Here is a 16942-nt window from a genome sequence, read left to right as displayed (position 1 = left end):
TCGATCTACACCCACTGCAGAGGGTTGTGTGTCAGTGGGAATCAACAGAGCTCTGTGAAGGTGGGGAGGTGAGGAAGAGTTGCACACAGGGAGGAGCATCATAGGTTTACATCCCTTGTGCTCAGTGTGGCGTTACCTTACAGGCACTGCATGTCTGAAAGGAGAAGCAGGCCCGTTACATGCCAGCTCTGGCTGTTACGTGTTATACATGTGACAGGCAAAAGGAGCACAAGCTGCTGCACTTCATTGCTCTGAATACAGGGGTGCCCTTGGCACAAAGCCTGCATGGCACATTTTGGAAAAAGGAGCACTGGGGAACTTTATTCACAGCTGTTGATTTGTACAGATAGTTTGGTATCTGCACAGGCAATTTCCCATTTTGCATATGTGGATAAATATTCCAGTATTTATGAAGGCAACCACTGAAAATGTGATCTTACATGCCTAATTAATATTATCATAACAGTTACACCAACACTGGCTTCAGTCCAATAAAACACAAAGAGAAGTTGTATGCTGGTGTCCTCTTTTGTTGATATATGAAATCCTTCATTTTTTCACTCTATAGCACTCCTATTGTAAGCTCCTTTTTGCAGGGAGGTTTAAGCATAACTGCTAAGTCATTCGGTCTGGAAGTTGGCATACAAACTGACAGCCTGGAGCTCAAAACTTTTCATCAGGTTTCCTTTAAATAGGAACAGATTTTAAACAATGTGTTCTAGTTTCTCATGGTTTTTATTGTACACTTATGAACAGAGAACTGCTCACTTTTAAATGAAGAAATTTCACAAGTTATTAGAGCCTGATTCTCAGCCATGAAACAAGCCAATTACTGGCAACTCCAGAGGAAGCTTTGCCTCCTGGTTACTAGAATTAATATATTAGGCCAGAATTTCCACAGTAGTGTGCTGTACATTATTAAATTTGTTAAAGAACTTCAGCAGTCATGCAGTTTCTTCTTTGCTTGACTTGGCAGATTCTTCAGACCAAAGTTTCAAAAGCAAATCCTATAAATAACTATACTCTATAAGTTATGGCATTCACAATTGCCTGTTTTTAATACTTCTATATATGCATATATTCATGCATATATATTTTGCAGACATGTTAGTGCCTGCTTTTTGAAACTAGGCAATGAAATGTTAGTTCAGAAGAATAGAATCTGTTTAGGATTTGATAACTTAAATCTGAGTTAACATACTGAACAGGAGACACTTTTTCGTTGCAAGCTGGGTAAGGTCCTGAGAGCTTTATGCATAATTGCCGTGTGGAAGTCATGGTCAGTGTGGATAGAACATGCCAACTGTTCCTATGACTGAGCCTTCCAAAAGGAGATCCTTTGACAATAGAAACCACAGCCATTTCCTTCCAATGGTGGGTAAGTTTTACGCTTAAAGTCACTCCTAGGAATCTTAGTTTTGTGTTTCCACAGAAAAGGAAGCTCAACTTGAAGAACTTTTTAAATTATGTGTAAAAATGTTTGTACACATTCCCACACGTGCATACACACACACAGACATATATATATATATATACAGTCACCTATATATATACATTTCTCTACCTTCTGCCTTTTTTTTTTTAAAACTTTTATTTGACAGCCCGAGATTATCCTTGGATCCTGAAAAGCAAGAGAGCAGACAAACTGCGAGATGCACTCAAGGAGGTGGAGGTACGTTTCAGAAGGTTTCAAGTACAGCAACATCTAATCCGGTTTTTAGACCTCTTTCAACAGCTTTAGTTTTCATAAAGATCCAACTCTCCCAGTGATGATAAATGTGCTTTTGTCTGGTGGGCTGTTCTAAAACAGCTGCATCTTTGTGTGGAATGCCTCATCTGTAAACTTGAAAAATCAGAAGTCTGTTAACCGATAGTGACAATGCGTGCTGCCAACTCCACTCTCTGTTTTCTGTTGCCCTCTAGGACTTAATGCAAAACACTCCATGTGTGCTGAGCAAATGGAAGAACAAACATACCTGTCAGGTATTGTTATGCAGTGTTCAGTCAGTGGTGCCAAAACAGCCATCCAGTGATGGAAGCAGCAGTGTTAAAATGTTAACTAACACCGAAAATCATTGGGCTTTTTTTAATATATGGGCCCTTTTTACCTAGATTGGGTTTATTTAAATTTCTACTCCGAAATGCATGCCTGAAATAAAAATCTGGGGTTTATCAACACAAAAAATTACATTAAAGGGCCCTGATTGTGAGAGATGATTATTGCTGCTGTTGTTGTGGTTATTGTTATTATTACTTTTATTGTTTGGGGAAACTGAAAACATCCTCAGAATAGCAGGCTGGGGGACCAGTTAAAATATATAGACAAGTCTGTGGAATATGACACATATAATCTGTGTTATATTATATTTTTATGTCTTAATTATTTTCATGTCTGTCACTGTTACTTTATTCTTGTGTAATATGGGAGGGAAACTGTAACTCTAAACCAACTAGATCATTAATCAAGTTATGGAATAGGAGATATTGTGACATGGGGCACACATACAGCTATGTTCTCTGGCTGTATGAGTTCCACATATTGTACAAGAAAAAGCTTTTCACATCCTCATTACAACAGAGCAGTAGGACAGGTAGGAGAGCTGAACATGACATGTGCTTTAGCTCCTTAATCATGTGCTTCTTCTGAAAAACATATGTCATGAATTTTATATGTTTATACAGCCTTCATGAGGAATTGCATCATATTTGAAACTGCTCGGCATGGGGAATACTTGTCAATATAAACTGTTTCTAAAAAGAAATTTTATCTTCTAACTTTTATGCTTTTTCAGTCTCATAATTTTTTCTTGTCATTCAAATAGCTCCAAATGTGGGCCAACAGAATGAATATTAAATATCTGAACATTATACAGCTAAAATTCCAGGAATGTCTTTAGGAATAGCAAAATGTTTAAATATTTGATATGCCAAATGGTATGTAGTCTTTTCACCTCAATAATAAAAATATTATTGTCTAAGCTACATTTGCCTATCAGATCTTACCCCTAGTTAATGTCTATCATTCGTGTACAGATTACATGTATATATCTGTGAATGTTAATCTTCTAAAGCTTATTTAAATATTAATTGTATGCTAATTTAGAGGATTCGTTTTTTCCTGTTATTGTTGTTCTGATTAGGAAAGGAGTTTAGTTAAGAAATACTGAGTCGATTAGCTGTGAGTGTATTCATTTTCTTCCCAGTTTGCTGTCTCTTCATTTGCTTTCCCTGTCCATTCTTCCTTTATCACTTTCCTTCCCCTCCCATCTATCTGCATCCACCCTCATTCTTTACGAACACATACTTTGGAACAGTGAACTTTTTACCAGAATGTGATCATTCTGCCTTCATCATATAACACCTTTGGTTGACTGTCAGTTCTGTATAAAATCCTTCTTTTTTTATTTTTTGACTTAGCATCCTCTAAGTAATTTCAGGCTTACATCAACATAAATGAGACAAATACAATTTTACTTATTTCTTGTACAAGATGGGAAAGAAAAGAGATGGGTGCTTTTATCTTAGTATATTAGGTCTAGCTCCATATTGGGTTGAATAATGTAATGGAGTAGTTTAATTAGTTGAGTATTTTTGGGGTTTCTGTAGTTGGTTTTCATGGCCAGAGTATAAGTGATGGTGTAGGTTATAACATAGCCAGAGTGAAAGTTATAGATAAAAATCACAGTCATTTCTCTGTCCTTAAATTCTCCTTTTGGTTTCTCAATTACAAAACAAAATATCTTTTTGCATAATAGTGGCTGATTATTGAAATCTCCAACAGGGCTTAGAATGTTTTACTGAAACAATTGTGTTATTCCACTTTCTGTCTTCCTGAAAATAAAAGACCTCCAACAAATGAAAATAAAAGAGAGAAAAATGAATCATTTGGAAGAGTCTAGAACAGAAAAGCTGTCTTCTATCAATTTTGATGTCAGATGGTTTGTTTTCCTTCTCCTCATCTCTCTTTGAGCATTTTACAGCAATAATTGGACTGTCCCTTTTTGATGCAAATATTCTGAAGCCTCTGGAAAAGATGTTGTACGTTTATTTTTTAATTTTATGTAGAATACTAATCAAATGTTTCAGCAGAAAGTGCTTACCATGTAATGGTGGGATCTGTGGCATAGCACCACTGTATTCACAGCCTCTTTTATATGGATACCAGAGCTAGTGGGAAGAGTCCAGTTTGCATTAACTTTCAAGAGTAATCGAAAGCAATGTGTCAAACAAACAGCATGAAGAGCAAATAGTGAATTACCCTGATTGTCATAATTTCGATGTTTTGGGGTAAATTTGAGTATATGGTTTAATTACATTATCTTTTTTTTTTAGCTCTTTGGTTTTAGTAGCAATACATTGTCAAATAAACTCATGTATAGAAATTTAAGTATTGAACTCAACAGCCATCACATTTTTCAATAAATGTTCTTTGTATTTGAATCTGCCATATCTGTACCTGAACAAGGAATAATACTCTTTGTATTGTAATAACAATGTGCCATCCAAAAACTCAGTGGCTGCTGAACCTTGAGCAAGACAGAACAAATGGGAAGAAATCTGAAGGGTGATACAATGATAACAAGGCTATCCTTTAAAAGAGTAGTAGGATTTCCCTCAGATTTTGTGAAAAACAACCATAGGACTGCTGCTAGTGTGCCTTCTGTAACCTAAACATCAATATTCCTAATCCCTCACTGCTTCCTCCAACACTTCCATCTTAAAACTAGCCCACAGGCAAAAATTGGGGGCTATAATTTTACATATGCATCTGCTAAAAATAAATGTGCTGTCACACTAACCAAATGACCAATTAGACTTCATGCATATGTCTCAGTGAGAAATCTTGTCTATCCCATGAATGTATTTCTCGAAGTTGGCTTTTCTATAGGAGTTTGCCTAGAATGACCATAATGTTGGCCCAGCTTTCTACCTTTCTGTTAATTTTATGCATCAAAATCTCTCCTATTACTTTTTTTTTGTACAATCAGTGCACTAGAAGTTTCACATTTGCTTCCTTGTCTGTTGCCAAAAAAAAAAAAAATCCATTGACCTTTATTTTTGCAGTGCTAAGTACACATTCTAGTATTGCTTAGGGCTTCTGAAATGGATGATGTGCCAGTTCATGTAAACATAACCTAGACAGTACAGGGATTTTTGTCAAGGAGCTTGCTCTCATATTTAAAAGAGCTTAGTTGAGTCCTAAAGGGCTGAGGTCTTCTCTTTAGCTCTGTTCCAATAGGATCTGAACCCACACCATTTCTGTATGGTACTTCTGACCCCCAACTTTGATGACCTGTGTTGAGTTGCTGAAATAATCCTATGATCTTCAGTTAGCTGATGTCAAAGGAAAATAAATAGACCATAGAAGAAGGATGATGGGAAAAAGACAAGAAGTCTTTACAATAAGATGCCACTGTGCTCCTCAGCTTTCCCTCCTGAGGAGTAATAACCTAAGGAATTAATTTTATCGGTATTGTTGAGTTTACTCAACTCAGCTCTGGCTGCTTCCCTTCTTCTTGGTCTCCTTCTCTAATTCTTTGGAATGCTTTTAAGTTTTGCCACAAAATCATGAAATCTTCCTATGAAATTTTGCCATTGGTTCAGTTTGGTTTTACAATATAAGGCAGTAAAAATTAATGAAGTCTAGCCAAAACATTTGATTTCCAACTTTTTTTTAGTTTTACATTTGCATTATGGTGTTGAATTAAACACATGCCAACACTGTTATACATTTTATTGAATCAGAGCCAAGCACTGGCTATGAATCATATCTATTACCTCCTAATGAAAAAGATTTATGTATTCTTTGCTAAATTGTTTTGATTTCATTTAATTGTGCTTGTGTTGCAATTTACATATGCATATAAATGGTTTTTCTGTTGCCATCACTGGCATACTTAGAACTGGATTCTGAATTGAGATCCACAGCAGTGTTTTCTGACATGGCCTGTTCTATCACCTACAATGCCCATAAGCAAAGTGATTTAGCAAGCTGTGTGGTGACATAGAGCAGCACATTTGATATCAAAATCAAGTCATTCTGGCTAGAACACATGAGCAGCTAGCACCCATCACCAGTTACTGAGGGGAGCACTGCCCTCATATTAAATTCTTTTGGTTGCTTTTGATCACAACTATAAATGTCTTGTGTGGTTTTAGTTATTTGGAGCTAGAAGTACAAATGCATTGATTATTGTGAAACAGTAACGTGTAACAACAATAACTTCATCTGTAATAAGGCATGCAACACAGTAATTATGGTGGAGTGGCTAAGAAAGCAATCTGGAATGAAGAGGTGGGGAAAAACCCTGGGAACCTGCTTGAACAAGAAATGCTTTGCAATTCTCTTCTCCTTTTGCATATTCCTTTGTCAGTTGGACTCTGTAAGAGAAAACAGTTTGCAGCAATATTTTTTACAGGCGTATTTTCCTTCTCTTCCAATTTTAATCAGATAGAAGCAAATCCTGGCTTTGCTCCGCAGGTATCTTTTTAGGTAGAAGGGCTGATAAACAGCTAAGCTGCATGAATGAGGAGGCAAGAGCTAAGGTTTCTGAGGGTAAAGGAATCCACTCAAGTACATGCTTAAGTTCTACTAAACTCCGTAAGTCATGAACCAGTACTTAAGTCCTTTGCTTAATAAAAACTAACTCAAATATATATTAGACCACATTGCTATTGGGGAAGGGAAGGGCTAAGTCTTCCCCTGAGTATCCTCAGCTCCTCCTTATATGTCTATCTTGCTCATTGGAGGACAATTTTTGGCACATAAAGTACATAATCCCTTCTATCAAAGTCTTCACATTCAATCCTTGGTAATACTGATATTGTGGCCCTTCCTTCCCAGCATGTAGAATGACCACATGCCCAAACATTTCACTCAGACTACATTCAAGTACAAAGGCTCTGCCTATTCTTCCAATAGTTATGAAGTTGTGTTTTCATATTTTGTTTAGGAACACCTGGAGACTGTTTGAGTTGTAGAGATTACTCTTCTGATTTTATTTTTCCCGTCACAGTACTTCAATCTGAAAAATTTATGATGTGTTTCATTATTGTGAATTTCCTTCCCTAATTTAATATCTGTTAGATGGAATGATTTAGTGCCTGGTGTAAATAAAGCCTCTTACATTCGCTTTTATTCCTCAGAAATGATGGGCAGTTCCCTTGAGCAGTACTTTTTGGAGCTGAATCACTTTTTATCTGTGTTCAAGCCAAGTTTGCAATCTTCCCTATTTGCTTTATATTCATTTGTAATTATGATTGGACTGCTCCCATCCACCAAAATGTGAGCTTAACTATACAAGCTTATGTGTACCAGCACTTAACCCTTGTTATCATGTAACAGTCTTTGCATAGACTACACTGTGCGAAACAAATTGAAATAGTGTTTTCAATTTGAGCACATAAAAATTTTCTCTGTTACAGAATATTTTTGACCAAAGATAGTCTAGAATCATAGAACCATTTAAGGTGGAAAGGACCACTGAGATCGAGTCCAGTACCTAACTGGTACCTAACAGTACCAAGTTTATCACTAAAGCATGTCCTTAAGTGCCACGTCTACATGTCTTTAATACTTCCAGAGATGGTGACTCCACCCTTGCCCTGCTCTATTTAAGTACCTGCTTGTATTTTATGGTAAACTTTAGGAACTAATTTTTAAAAATCCTCAGTTCTAATCCAAAACATTTTTAAAGGAAGATGGATTAAATACTAACCTTAAATGGCCATATAGGGTGAAAGGGCTCTGATTTACTTTTTAAATTTAGACTCTGAAGTTCCTAGAAGGATGAACTTAAACCTATGGAGCAAAGGTGTGTTACCAATCATGGTAAGTTAATAGAGTAAAAATTTGTTAAAGTAAAATTTAACTTTTTCCCAGATTTCTCAAACTTCTGAGGAGTGTAATGGGAAAAAATGTTTTACTGTAAAATGAAAAGAAAGAGGGAACGCAATGGGGAAAGCAGTAAAAGCCATGGAAATTACACTATTTTTACCTTCTTTCTGTCGTTCTATCATGTCATACTGATAACATAAAGATCTATGCAATGTTGAAAATCCATAGCATTGGTTTAATGACTAGTTTCATAGATGTAAAGCAAAGCACACCCATTAGCACAATATCTTATGTTTATATAAATGTCTTGTCATCAAACACTGGAGCAGTTTTCATTAATTTTTATTCTAGCTCTGTAACAGGTATGATCTATGCCATTACCAGGAAATTATGAATTTACACCCTGAGTTTAAAAATGCTAACCTTACTTGATGCACTCAGGCCAAGAGTTTGCAAGCACATCTGCACACAGGGTAGTGGATGGACGTGTCAGCAGAATGACAAGCATGTGGCCTCATTCCATAATGCAGTCAGTCAAGATCCTTAACCATCAAAACACATTTTTTCCTGTTTGGCCTCCCCTCTTTACCTGGATGGGTGTTGTGTTTCCCTGCTCTATCAGGTAAACCTGGAGGCTACGAACAGAGTTCTGATTCACAGTGGGTTTTCTCCCAGGTTAACTCCAGTTTGTTTTCCTTGCTCCCCACAAGAACAGGAAGCCTAGGAACAACCTACCAGTATAGTAACACTTTCTGAGGGAAGGACGTAGCTCCCAAGCAAGGGTGTTGTGGAATAAACATATTGGAGAGTTTATTTGTATGATTGCACCATGTCTTCTGTTGGCACATAACGCTGAAAGTTTTGGGGTGTTTTCTCTATCAGGCTAATATTCATTCAGTTACTTAGAACTGAGCTTTCTAGAGTATGTAATTTTTCTTGATCATTGCTTACATCACAGTTTGGCAACTTCTGGGTTTCAGCCCTCACTTTTTCAGCTGGGTTTTTCGGACATTTGTAGCTAGCAGCAGTCAAACCTTGCTGGACTTCACATTACCACGTTGGAAATAAATTGTGATTTTATCTACTCTAACTTCAACATAAGGACAAATTGAAGTTTTGAAAGATTGTAATAAAAGCTGCATGAGTGTAACCGTGTCTAACATTTTTACTAGGACAAAACCTTAAAGGACATCTGTCATCACAGGGAATATTGAAACATTGACTATATATATTTATCAAGTGAATGCATGATTAGATTTTGGCAGGATGGAGGCTGATCATTTTGTTCTTAAAAATTCATTTCACATCACACGTATTTTTTTGTTTCTATTTCACACATCACTAGAGTTTATTTTCAAAAAATGTTGGTTAAAGATATTAGTCAGGGCAAGAAGATAATTTATTTAAATACACTTGTTCTGTTCTATGCTATGGAGAGCACAGAGCTGTAGTAATATAGCAAAATATGCATAACTGAGAATTTCTGTAACTTAATTATCAGGAACAGGGCATTGCACAAGGGGAAAGCTCAATTAGATAACTACATTCCTGTCCCTCATACTTTTTACTTATTATATAATCCAGTGGATCTCACTGCAAGAGAGTTCTAAAAATTATATTGCAAACATATTTGTCTCATATCTCCAGCATAGAACAAAAAGGGATTTTTTTTCCTGCTGAATTCTCCTACAAGAGCAAGTATTTCTCTAGTAGTTAATTTTTTTAAAAAACACAGAGGTTTCTTTAAAAATCTGCTGTTAGGTAGAAGAAAGAGCTGGAGTCCAAGATTCCTGGCCTTTGGTGAGCCCTCTGGACTTCTCTGCAACAATCTTTCCACTGAGGATTTCTTTTATGGATTTTATTTTCTGATTTCCTTTGCTGTAATAGTTGCATTCAGAAAATAACTAATGGTTTTATTATGCAAAAATAAACATTTTTCATAACTCCTCCCACTGAGAATTCTCTCTCTCATACAAGATAAGGCATCAGAAGGATCTGATAAATACTGTGACTTAGTCTTCAAGATTATATGTACCATTTAATTTAAATTAATTACACAGAATTATTCAATTAGCTCTGAAATAACCCTCTGACTATACTGTCAAACACCTTAAATTCTTTCTAAGAGAGACATCTATAACCTTATGTTGAGGAGTGAATGGGATTTATTGGAAGCTCACAGCTATCTCTATGGTAGGGCATCATTATTTAAGTTAAACAGTATATGAATGATCAGAAATAACAAGGATAGCAAAAAGGTGCTGGTTTTAATGTGTGATAATAATACAAAATTACATTAAACTCTACTTTATATATTTTTTTCATGCAGGCTGTGCAGTTATTTTATACAGAAAAGATCAGATCCATGGGTGATAGAGTGATCAGTGTCATTCCTTCCCTCACTCAGGACAGAATTTTGATCTCCATTTTTAACAAACTAATTCACTACATGTTATGTAATATTTGGGGACTTAGCATGCTGCTTCTTCAAGTGTTCAGCAATTGTAATTCTCGTACCCGTGTAATTCAGTGTGGTGTTACATCTCTCTCTTTCGTTGAAAGAGCTTTCAAAGTCATTATAAGACATCTTCACGTCAATGATAATTCATTTTTGCAATTTTGAAAATTAGGTTACTACATAATGGACAGGGGATAATATGTACCTTGGAACGTTTCACTTTATTAATGATTTTTGATGTCTTGTTTTCTCGCTCTTTGGATTTAGCTCCTCTTTCACTCAGGTGTCTTGGTGTCCCTAAGCCTTTCTGGGCCACAGCTGGAGAAAGTGGTGATTGACAGGACCCTGGTGGGGAAGCTCGTCTCCGACACCATCAGTGATGGTAATTACACCCATGTGCAAATCAATTGCCTGCATTAACAATAGAGTAGAGAAATAGTATGTCAACAGGTAGACTAATTATTGCCACTGGGGACTTGCAAACACAACAAGTAATTGCATGTAATGCCATAGTTACAACCCTCAGGACTAAGAACACTTTAAGAATAATTTTTAACATCAAAGTTTTCAGGCTTGTCAAATGCTGTGTGGGTTTCTAAAATTCAGTTTCTTACACATTGTAACCACTGTGAACATGCCATTTGAACTTGTCATGTTTATTTTGTTAAGTAGGAAAAAGGGACAGAACCAAACATTAGCCAATTGATTAATTACATGGGATAGTTATTATTAAAGTTATTATTAAAAAAGGCTGGGTAAGGTTAGTTATGTGGAGGTATTCTGATTTAGTTTCTAAAAATCCAAAATCTCACTATTGTTATTAACTAGTGACTGCTAAAAATAAAGTTTTCATTTAATGCAGAAGAAAACTTACAAAAACATGCCTGTTTTCTTTACCTTTATAATATGACTACCATATCATTGAGAAATCAATCAGGTATCTTGGCTTCTGCACAAACAAGAATATGAAATTTTAATGTGAGCCTTATTACACATGAATTATCTTCCAAATTCTTTAAAAGTAGGCCCACATTATATCCTTCTGGTAAGATTATGTGCTTAATTCAGGTTTGATCTTTAATGATTTATTTTCCTCCATACCCAGGCATCTATTGAATGTTGGCCTGGTTCTTTAAGAAACCTACAGTACTGTGTCCCTCTGATCTTTTCTTATCAATGTATTGTAGTTTAGTCATGAAAATTAACACTATTATGTTTGTAGAATCTTTATTTATAAGAAAATTTAACCCTAGCCTCATTTTTTATCAACTAATTACACAGAGAGCATAGAACACATCTACTTTCTTGATTCCTTTTTTTCCACTCTTCAATTAAGTTACTGGATTCCATCTCCAATATTTTGGCCTCAGTTTCCAGAGGGAGAATATCATACTTTCAGGTAACAAAAAGTAGGAAAGCATGGAAGCTAAGGTTATACCCAAATTGAATTTGTTTGTAGAAATTATTTGGAATACTCTGTCTTTAAGAAAAATAAAAAATTAAATTATATGTATCATGCCTTACCTTGGCTTAATATGTCATAGAAATACAAATATTTGTCTAAAAAATACTGCTAACTAAAAAAGCTTACAACTAAAAAAATAATAAAGCAATAAATATGGTTTCCTACATTTATACCACTGTATTTGTTATATAAACAACATTATATAATAGCTTGTCCTTATTTTCACTTTTTCAAGATTTTTCTAAACTTTCATGTTCACTAATACCCATGTCCAAAGGTGAAATAAAACTGCTTCTATTCCATTAAAGCAAACCACCCAATAACTCACTGCAATACCGTTTTTATTTTCAAGAACAACAAAAGATACTTTTATTATCCACACAAATAGTGTTCAAAATACAAATTTTTATACTGAACTATTCCTATGTGAGAACCACAACATAATGTTGTCCCAGAGGAAATTCACTTTAATTCAAAAAAACTGCACATCTTTCCAAATCTGATTTGGAATTGGGCTTGTGATTATCAAGTTGGCCAAAAGAAATTCTATATTTAGTACAAGAACCCTGTATAAAAATAATATTTCTTACTTTAGCAACTGTGTATACGTAGAAATGGATAAGGATTACAATCTGCCGAAATTCCCTATGAAATGTTATAATTCTAATTTGAAGTAGCATGTTCTCTTAACATTTGGAATAAAGGTCAGGTTGTGTGCACAAAATACAGAATTAATACTGCTTTTGTAGTGCTCCTGCATCTAATAAAGTCCTCCTGGTTCTGATTATTTATAGGCAAAATTTCATCAGCATCTGAGGTGTGCTGTGGCTCATCTTTGATGTAAACTGTGTCTGTGAGGGCATCAAAATATTTTAAATGTGTGCATGCATATTGAGGATACCACACTCAGTGGTTTTCAGTTTTCATGTGTGTGCAGGATCTCAATTATGGCACTAAGTTATAGATCTCAGTTATAGTCAGATATTTTATCACCTTTTTTTTTCCCACCAAAAAAAGCTAGAGTTAATGTTACATTTCAAAGGCAATTATTTGGCTTTAAACTCTACCCTTTAGCATTTGCATACCAGATACTTCAGAGTTGTGCCAGGACATGGCTGTTGGAAAATGCAAGTGGTTATAAATCAGACTAAATCAAAGCAAAGCTGACTAGCCAGTTTTCCATGCTTCCATGTAAGACTGAACTGTCAATCTACTTAAGGATATGCAAAATTTAGATTTAAGAATCTGGGATATTAGTAGCAAGTGCTTTTTTAAGTTTGTTTTTCAGAGATTGTTCCACAGGGTTCTATTTGTTTGTTTTTAAATCCAGTTCCACTTTATTTGGCATTTTCTTTTTAACAGAGGTTTCTGAGTTTGCAGTCTGAACACAGCTTGCTAGCTTTACTTTAAACATGTTTCTCATCAATTATTCCTCGGTGATCTGGTAGTAGTTACCCCGATGACTCACTTCGTACTCAGACATCTCTTTAAATGTGGGTGCTGCTTGAATAACTGGGAAAATAACTTGGGAAAAATCCTAAATACTATTTTCTAAGCAATTTTCATTGACAGATTTGTTAATCACTTTTGTATTAAACTATTTTGGTCTAACACGCCCTTACGATAGCAGCAGGGATTCCACTGTGCTTTTCCAGACTCCAAGGGAGTTTGTTCCATCTGGGTTATTTGTATTGTTTGGGTACCCCCACATGTGAAGCTTTCATCAAATTCATAACCCCCCTAAAGCATAATCCTGTATGTCTGCAGCAGCACCAGGAACCTTACGATGTCAAATACCAGATACACCTGAAGTACTAATTTGCATTTATCACCCTTAGCACAATCTTAGCTGTATTAGGTGCATTTCTGAAATACTGGTGGATGTAACCGTAAGAAAAAAAAATACTGAAGGCTGAACTGAGATGAAAGTTAATGTGGAAGGGCATAAAACATATATTTGGATGTAGTGGCAATTTGATATGAGATAATTTATTCGGGTTTGTGTAATCAGAGTACTCCTTAGGCTTTATTTCTCATTTCCGAGAAGGTCCTGGCAGGATGACACATTGATGTCTTTTAGGACGTTACAGGGCTTTCAGTGCAATATTTAAGACACTGTCTTGAAAAAAATTGCTTTTTGCAGTATCTCAGTGGAGTGTTCAGTACTTTTTTTTTTGTTACTAGAAACAGGTATTACAGTACTGACAATTTTTATTTGGGTTTCTTTTTCAGCTGTTCTTACAGACAATTTCATCATTTTGTCATTTGAGGATCATAGCCAACTCTGCTTAATTCAGTTTACAAAGAAGATGGATTCTCCTGATGTAAACAAAAGACTGGAAAAACTCTCTTGTTTGGACTTTAAGGTATAGCTGTCAATGGTGACTGCAAATACTGCAGGAACTGTACATTATGAATCACTGGTACTCACTGATACTGTATAGCAGCATAAATTGCAAACCTTTATATAACTGACCAAAGCAGCTCAAATTCTGAAAATGGCAGTTACTGAAAAGTAAAAAAAAAACAAAGATAAAAAATTATATGACATCCTGAGTTAACGTGTTAAAATACTGAGCCAAGAGGGATCCAGATTTCTACTATATTTACGTTTGGGCTCAGACACACATTTGAGTGACCACTGCTTGACAGATTACCTTGTGTCCATTGAGCAGCAGTAACTGACCCTTTGCACATTCTTGACATCTAACAAGCATGAAGCAAAATCTGTAATGGTAAACCTCAGTGTAAAAGATTTAAGTTAATGTGTTTTACCTCTTGTTTGTCGCGGGCTGAAAATACACACATGGTCAATTACTGTGGCTCAGCTGATAGACACAAACTCATGAAGCTCTGATACTTCAGCTATCTGTCTGAGCTCCAAGACTGCTGTAATTCTTTGCAGAAATCTGAATTTCCCTTCTAGTTACAGTGACGGAGTTGTTCGGAGAGTCGCTTTTACAATTAAGCCACTGAGTTAGGGCTCAAGGTAAAGAAGCTGAGTGTCTCACTACTGGTCAACTGTATATGTGACCTTAGGCAAGTGATTTGGTTCCAATGTATGTCAATTCACTAGTTACACACTAGTGAAGATTAAAATACTCCTTTTTTGCAGCCCTTTACGTGTGGGTTTGTCTATACCACAATCACACCAGCAGCTGAAAGTAGCCTAGAGAGAGCTGAGCTGGCTTTAAGCTATCCAGTCTGTATGTCAGTGGAAACCAGCTCATCTCAGGCTGAATTACACTGTATCTTGGATGGATTGGGCTGTGCAGACATAACTGATTTCAACCATAAGCTCTCTGGCATCAGGGCAGCAGCTGACCTTAGGTAGAAGTGCATGGTGCTACAGCAGTATGAAAAAATAATCAGCCAAGGCAATTAACTTTGAACAGGTGAAGTAGGAAAGGGACTGCATCCAATTCACTGCAAGAATGGAGAAGGGTCAAGCCTTTGCCCAAGAAAGGTAGAAAGATGCTGTGAGCAAAGGAGAGAGTTTGTATTTATTTCAGACTGGGTAAATGTTAAGGAAAACAATCTTGTGCTAGCAAATATTTTCCCCTTGACAACCCCTTAGTAATTTGCTTGCTGATATAAGGGAGCTTGCATCTGCAAGGCAAGCTTTTTAAGGATATGTTTAATTTAAGTTTTGCTATAATGTGTTTTAACTTGCTTGGTAGAAATACTTTCTGCTAGGATTAATATCTAATACATTTTCCAGGCTGTTTCAGTTCAGGGCCTCTTTTCAGCAATGGCTTGTGTTTGCAAGATTGATCCAGCCTCCATAACGTGGATTTGAGACAGTTCACTGTTCACTGGGAACTGAGCTGATACATACTTTACTTTAAAATGATGTGCCTTGTGCCTGGTTAAGGCTGTGCTTTGGAAGTGAGTGTGGTGTGTGGGGTGGCTTTTTTTTTTTTAACAGTGCTAAAGTTTAAGGAGGAAGCCATGGTGAACTGACAACTGCCTTTGTCGTTGGAGTGTGAGGGCCACAGCCCCTGACTTAATGTTTGGAAAAACCAGAAATATCTGCTGCACTCCTTAATAGGGTTGTTAAGTTTTCAGTTCTTTGCTGACACAGCTGAGCTTCTCAAAACACCTCAGTGTTCAACGTTAACTTTGCTTTCTCTTGAAATCAGTGGGAATCACTATGGAATACTTCACTGCCAGCCAAAAAAAAAGGCATTTGCATTTTTTAATTGAATGTTCTTTGTGTGAGGCTTGCTAGTTAGGCAGCTAAATATAATTTTTATTATCTTCAGAATTGCACCAGTGTGAGACTGCAGGAAGTATTATTCACTGCTGCAATAATATTATGTCAGCTCTCTACACTGATTTAGAGTTCTTCATGGCTGATTTTGGTCAAACTTCCAAAAGCTAAAGATCACACAGTCAGCACTAGTGCCACTCTCAGTAGAAACAAAATCGTCCTCAGTTGGAACTGTGCAAACTTGTAACAATAACAAATGGGGGGGTGGGTAGGGAAAAAACCCCATTCCTTAGAGCTGATTTTTTTTCAAGAGAAATTGAATAAAAAAGATAACTTGCACTGGTATAGAACTACCACGGGATTAAAATCTGGAGCCAAGACTCAGGAAATTTGATTGTAGCCTTCACTTCTGCCTCTGACTTTTGGTGTAACCTTAAGAAATGTAAATGACAAAAATGCTTGCAATGATATAATTAAATTTCTCTCATATTACCATTGTAATGATAAGCAACTTCACATTGTTTGGTGTCCAGGCTCACCATGGGCAAAATTGGCAGCAGTGCTGGACTGCCAGAGTGCTGTCAATAATAAGAACAGGTCAACCATGCTTTCCTCCTCACAGCTTGATATTTATCCAAAAGTTGTTTTTTTTACACAATGCATACCTAAATGAAAGAATTAATCTCTCTATCCTCTTCCTTTCTAAATGATTGAATTTTATTTACATTTTGAAACAATAAAAGAAAATTTATTATATGAATCACTACAGTTTTGAGACCAGCAAAATAGAATACCAACTATTATCATTTGCCTTTTCTCAGTGGCACGAGTCCATATTTGAGAGTGACATGTCTATTGCAAGACACAAAGGTTTACAAAAGATTTGTGGCTGTTATTACATATGAAATTGTTATGAACAGTTAATGCTAGTATACAGGACTAATTAACACATGTGGAAGTATTTGTGCT

At 36.1% G+C, this 16942-nt stretch overlaps 1 protein-coding gene across 7 annotated transcripts in view; it reads left to right on the top strand.

Annotated features, from left to right (window-relative positions):
* WDPCP (WD repeat containing planar cell polarity effector) overlaps positions 1-16942 on the top strand; it is a 147364-nt gene that overhangs the window by 47372 nt on the left and 83050 nt on the right. For all 7 annotated transcript variants that reach the window (XR_001875494.1, XR_001875495.1, XM_017818976.1 and 4 more), the window contains exons 6-9: positions 1602-1672; positions 1924-1983; positions 10563-10677; positions 13993-14126. Coding sequence is in view for 5 of the 7 variants with exons in the window: in XM_017818976.1 (XP_017674465.1) it covers positions 1602-1672; positions 1924-1983; positions 10563-10677; positions 13993-14126 (380 nt within the window). In the remaining 2 variants the exon portion in view is untranslated. The remainder of the gene's footprint in view (positions 1-1601; positions 1673-1923; positions 1984-10562; positions 10678-13992; positions 14127-16942) is intronic.

This window comes from Lepidothrix coronata, unplaced genomic scaffold, assembly GCF_001604755.1.
Source record: "Lepidothrix coronata isolate B3197 unplaced genomic scaffold, Lepidothrix_coronata-1.0 Scaffold71, whole genome shotgun sequence".
NCBI lineage: Eukaryota > Metazoa > Chordata > Aves > Passeriformes > Pipridae > Lepidothrix > Lepidothrix coronata.
The sequence above is the reverse complement of the archived record's forward strand: the minus strand, read 5'-3'. Positions and strand labels throughout refer to the sequence as shown.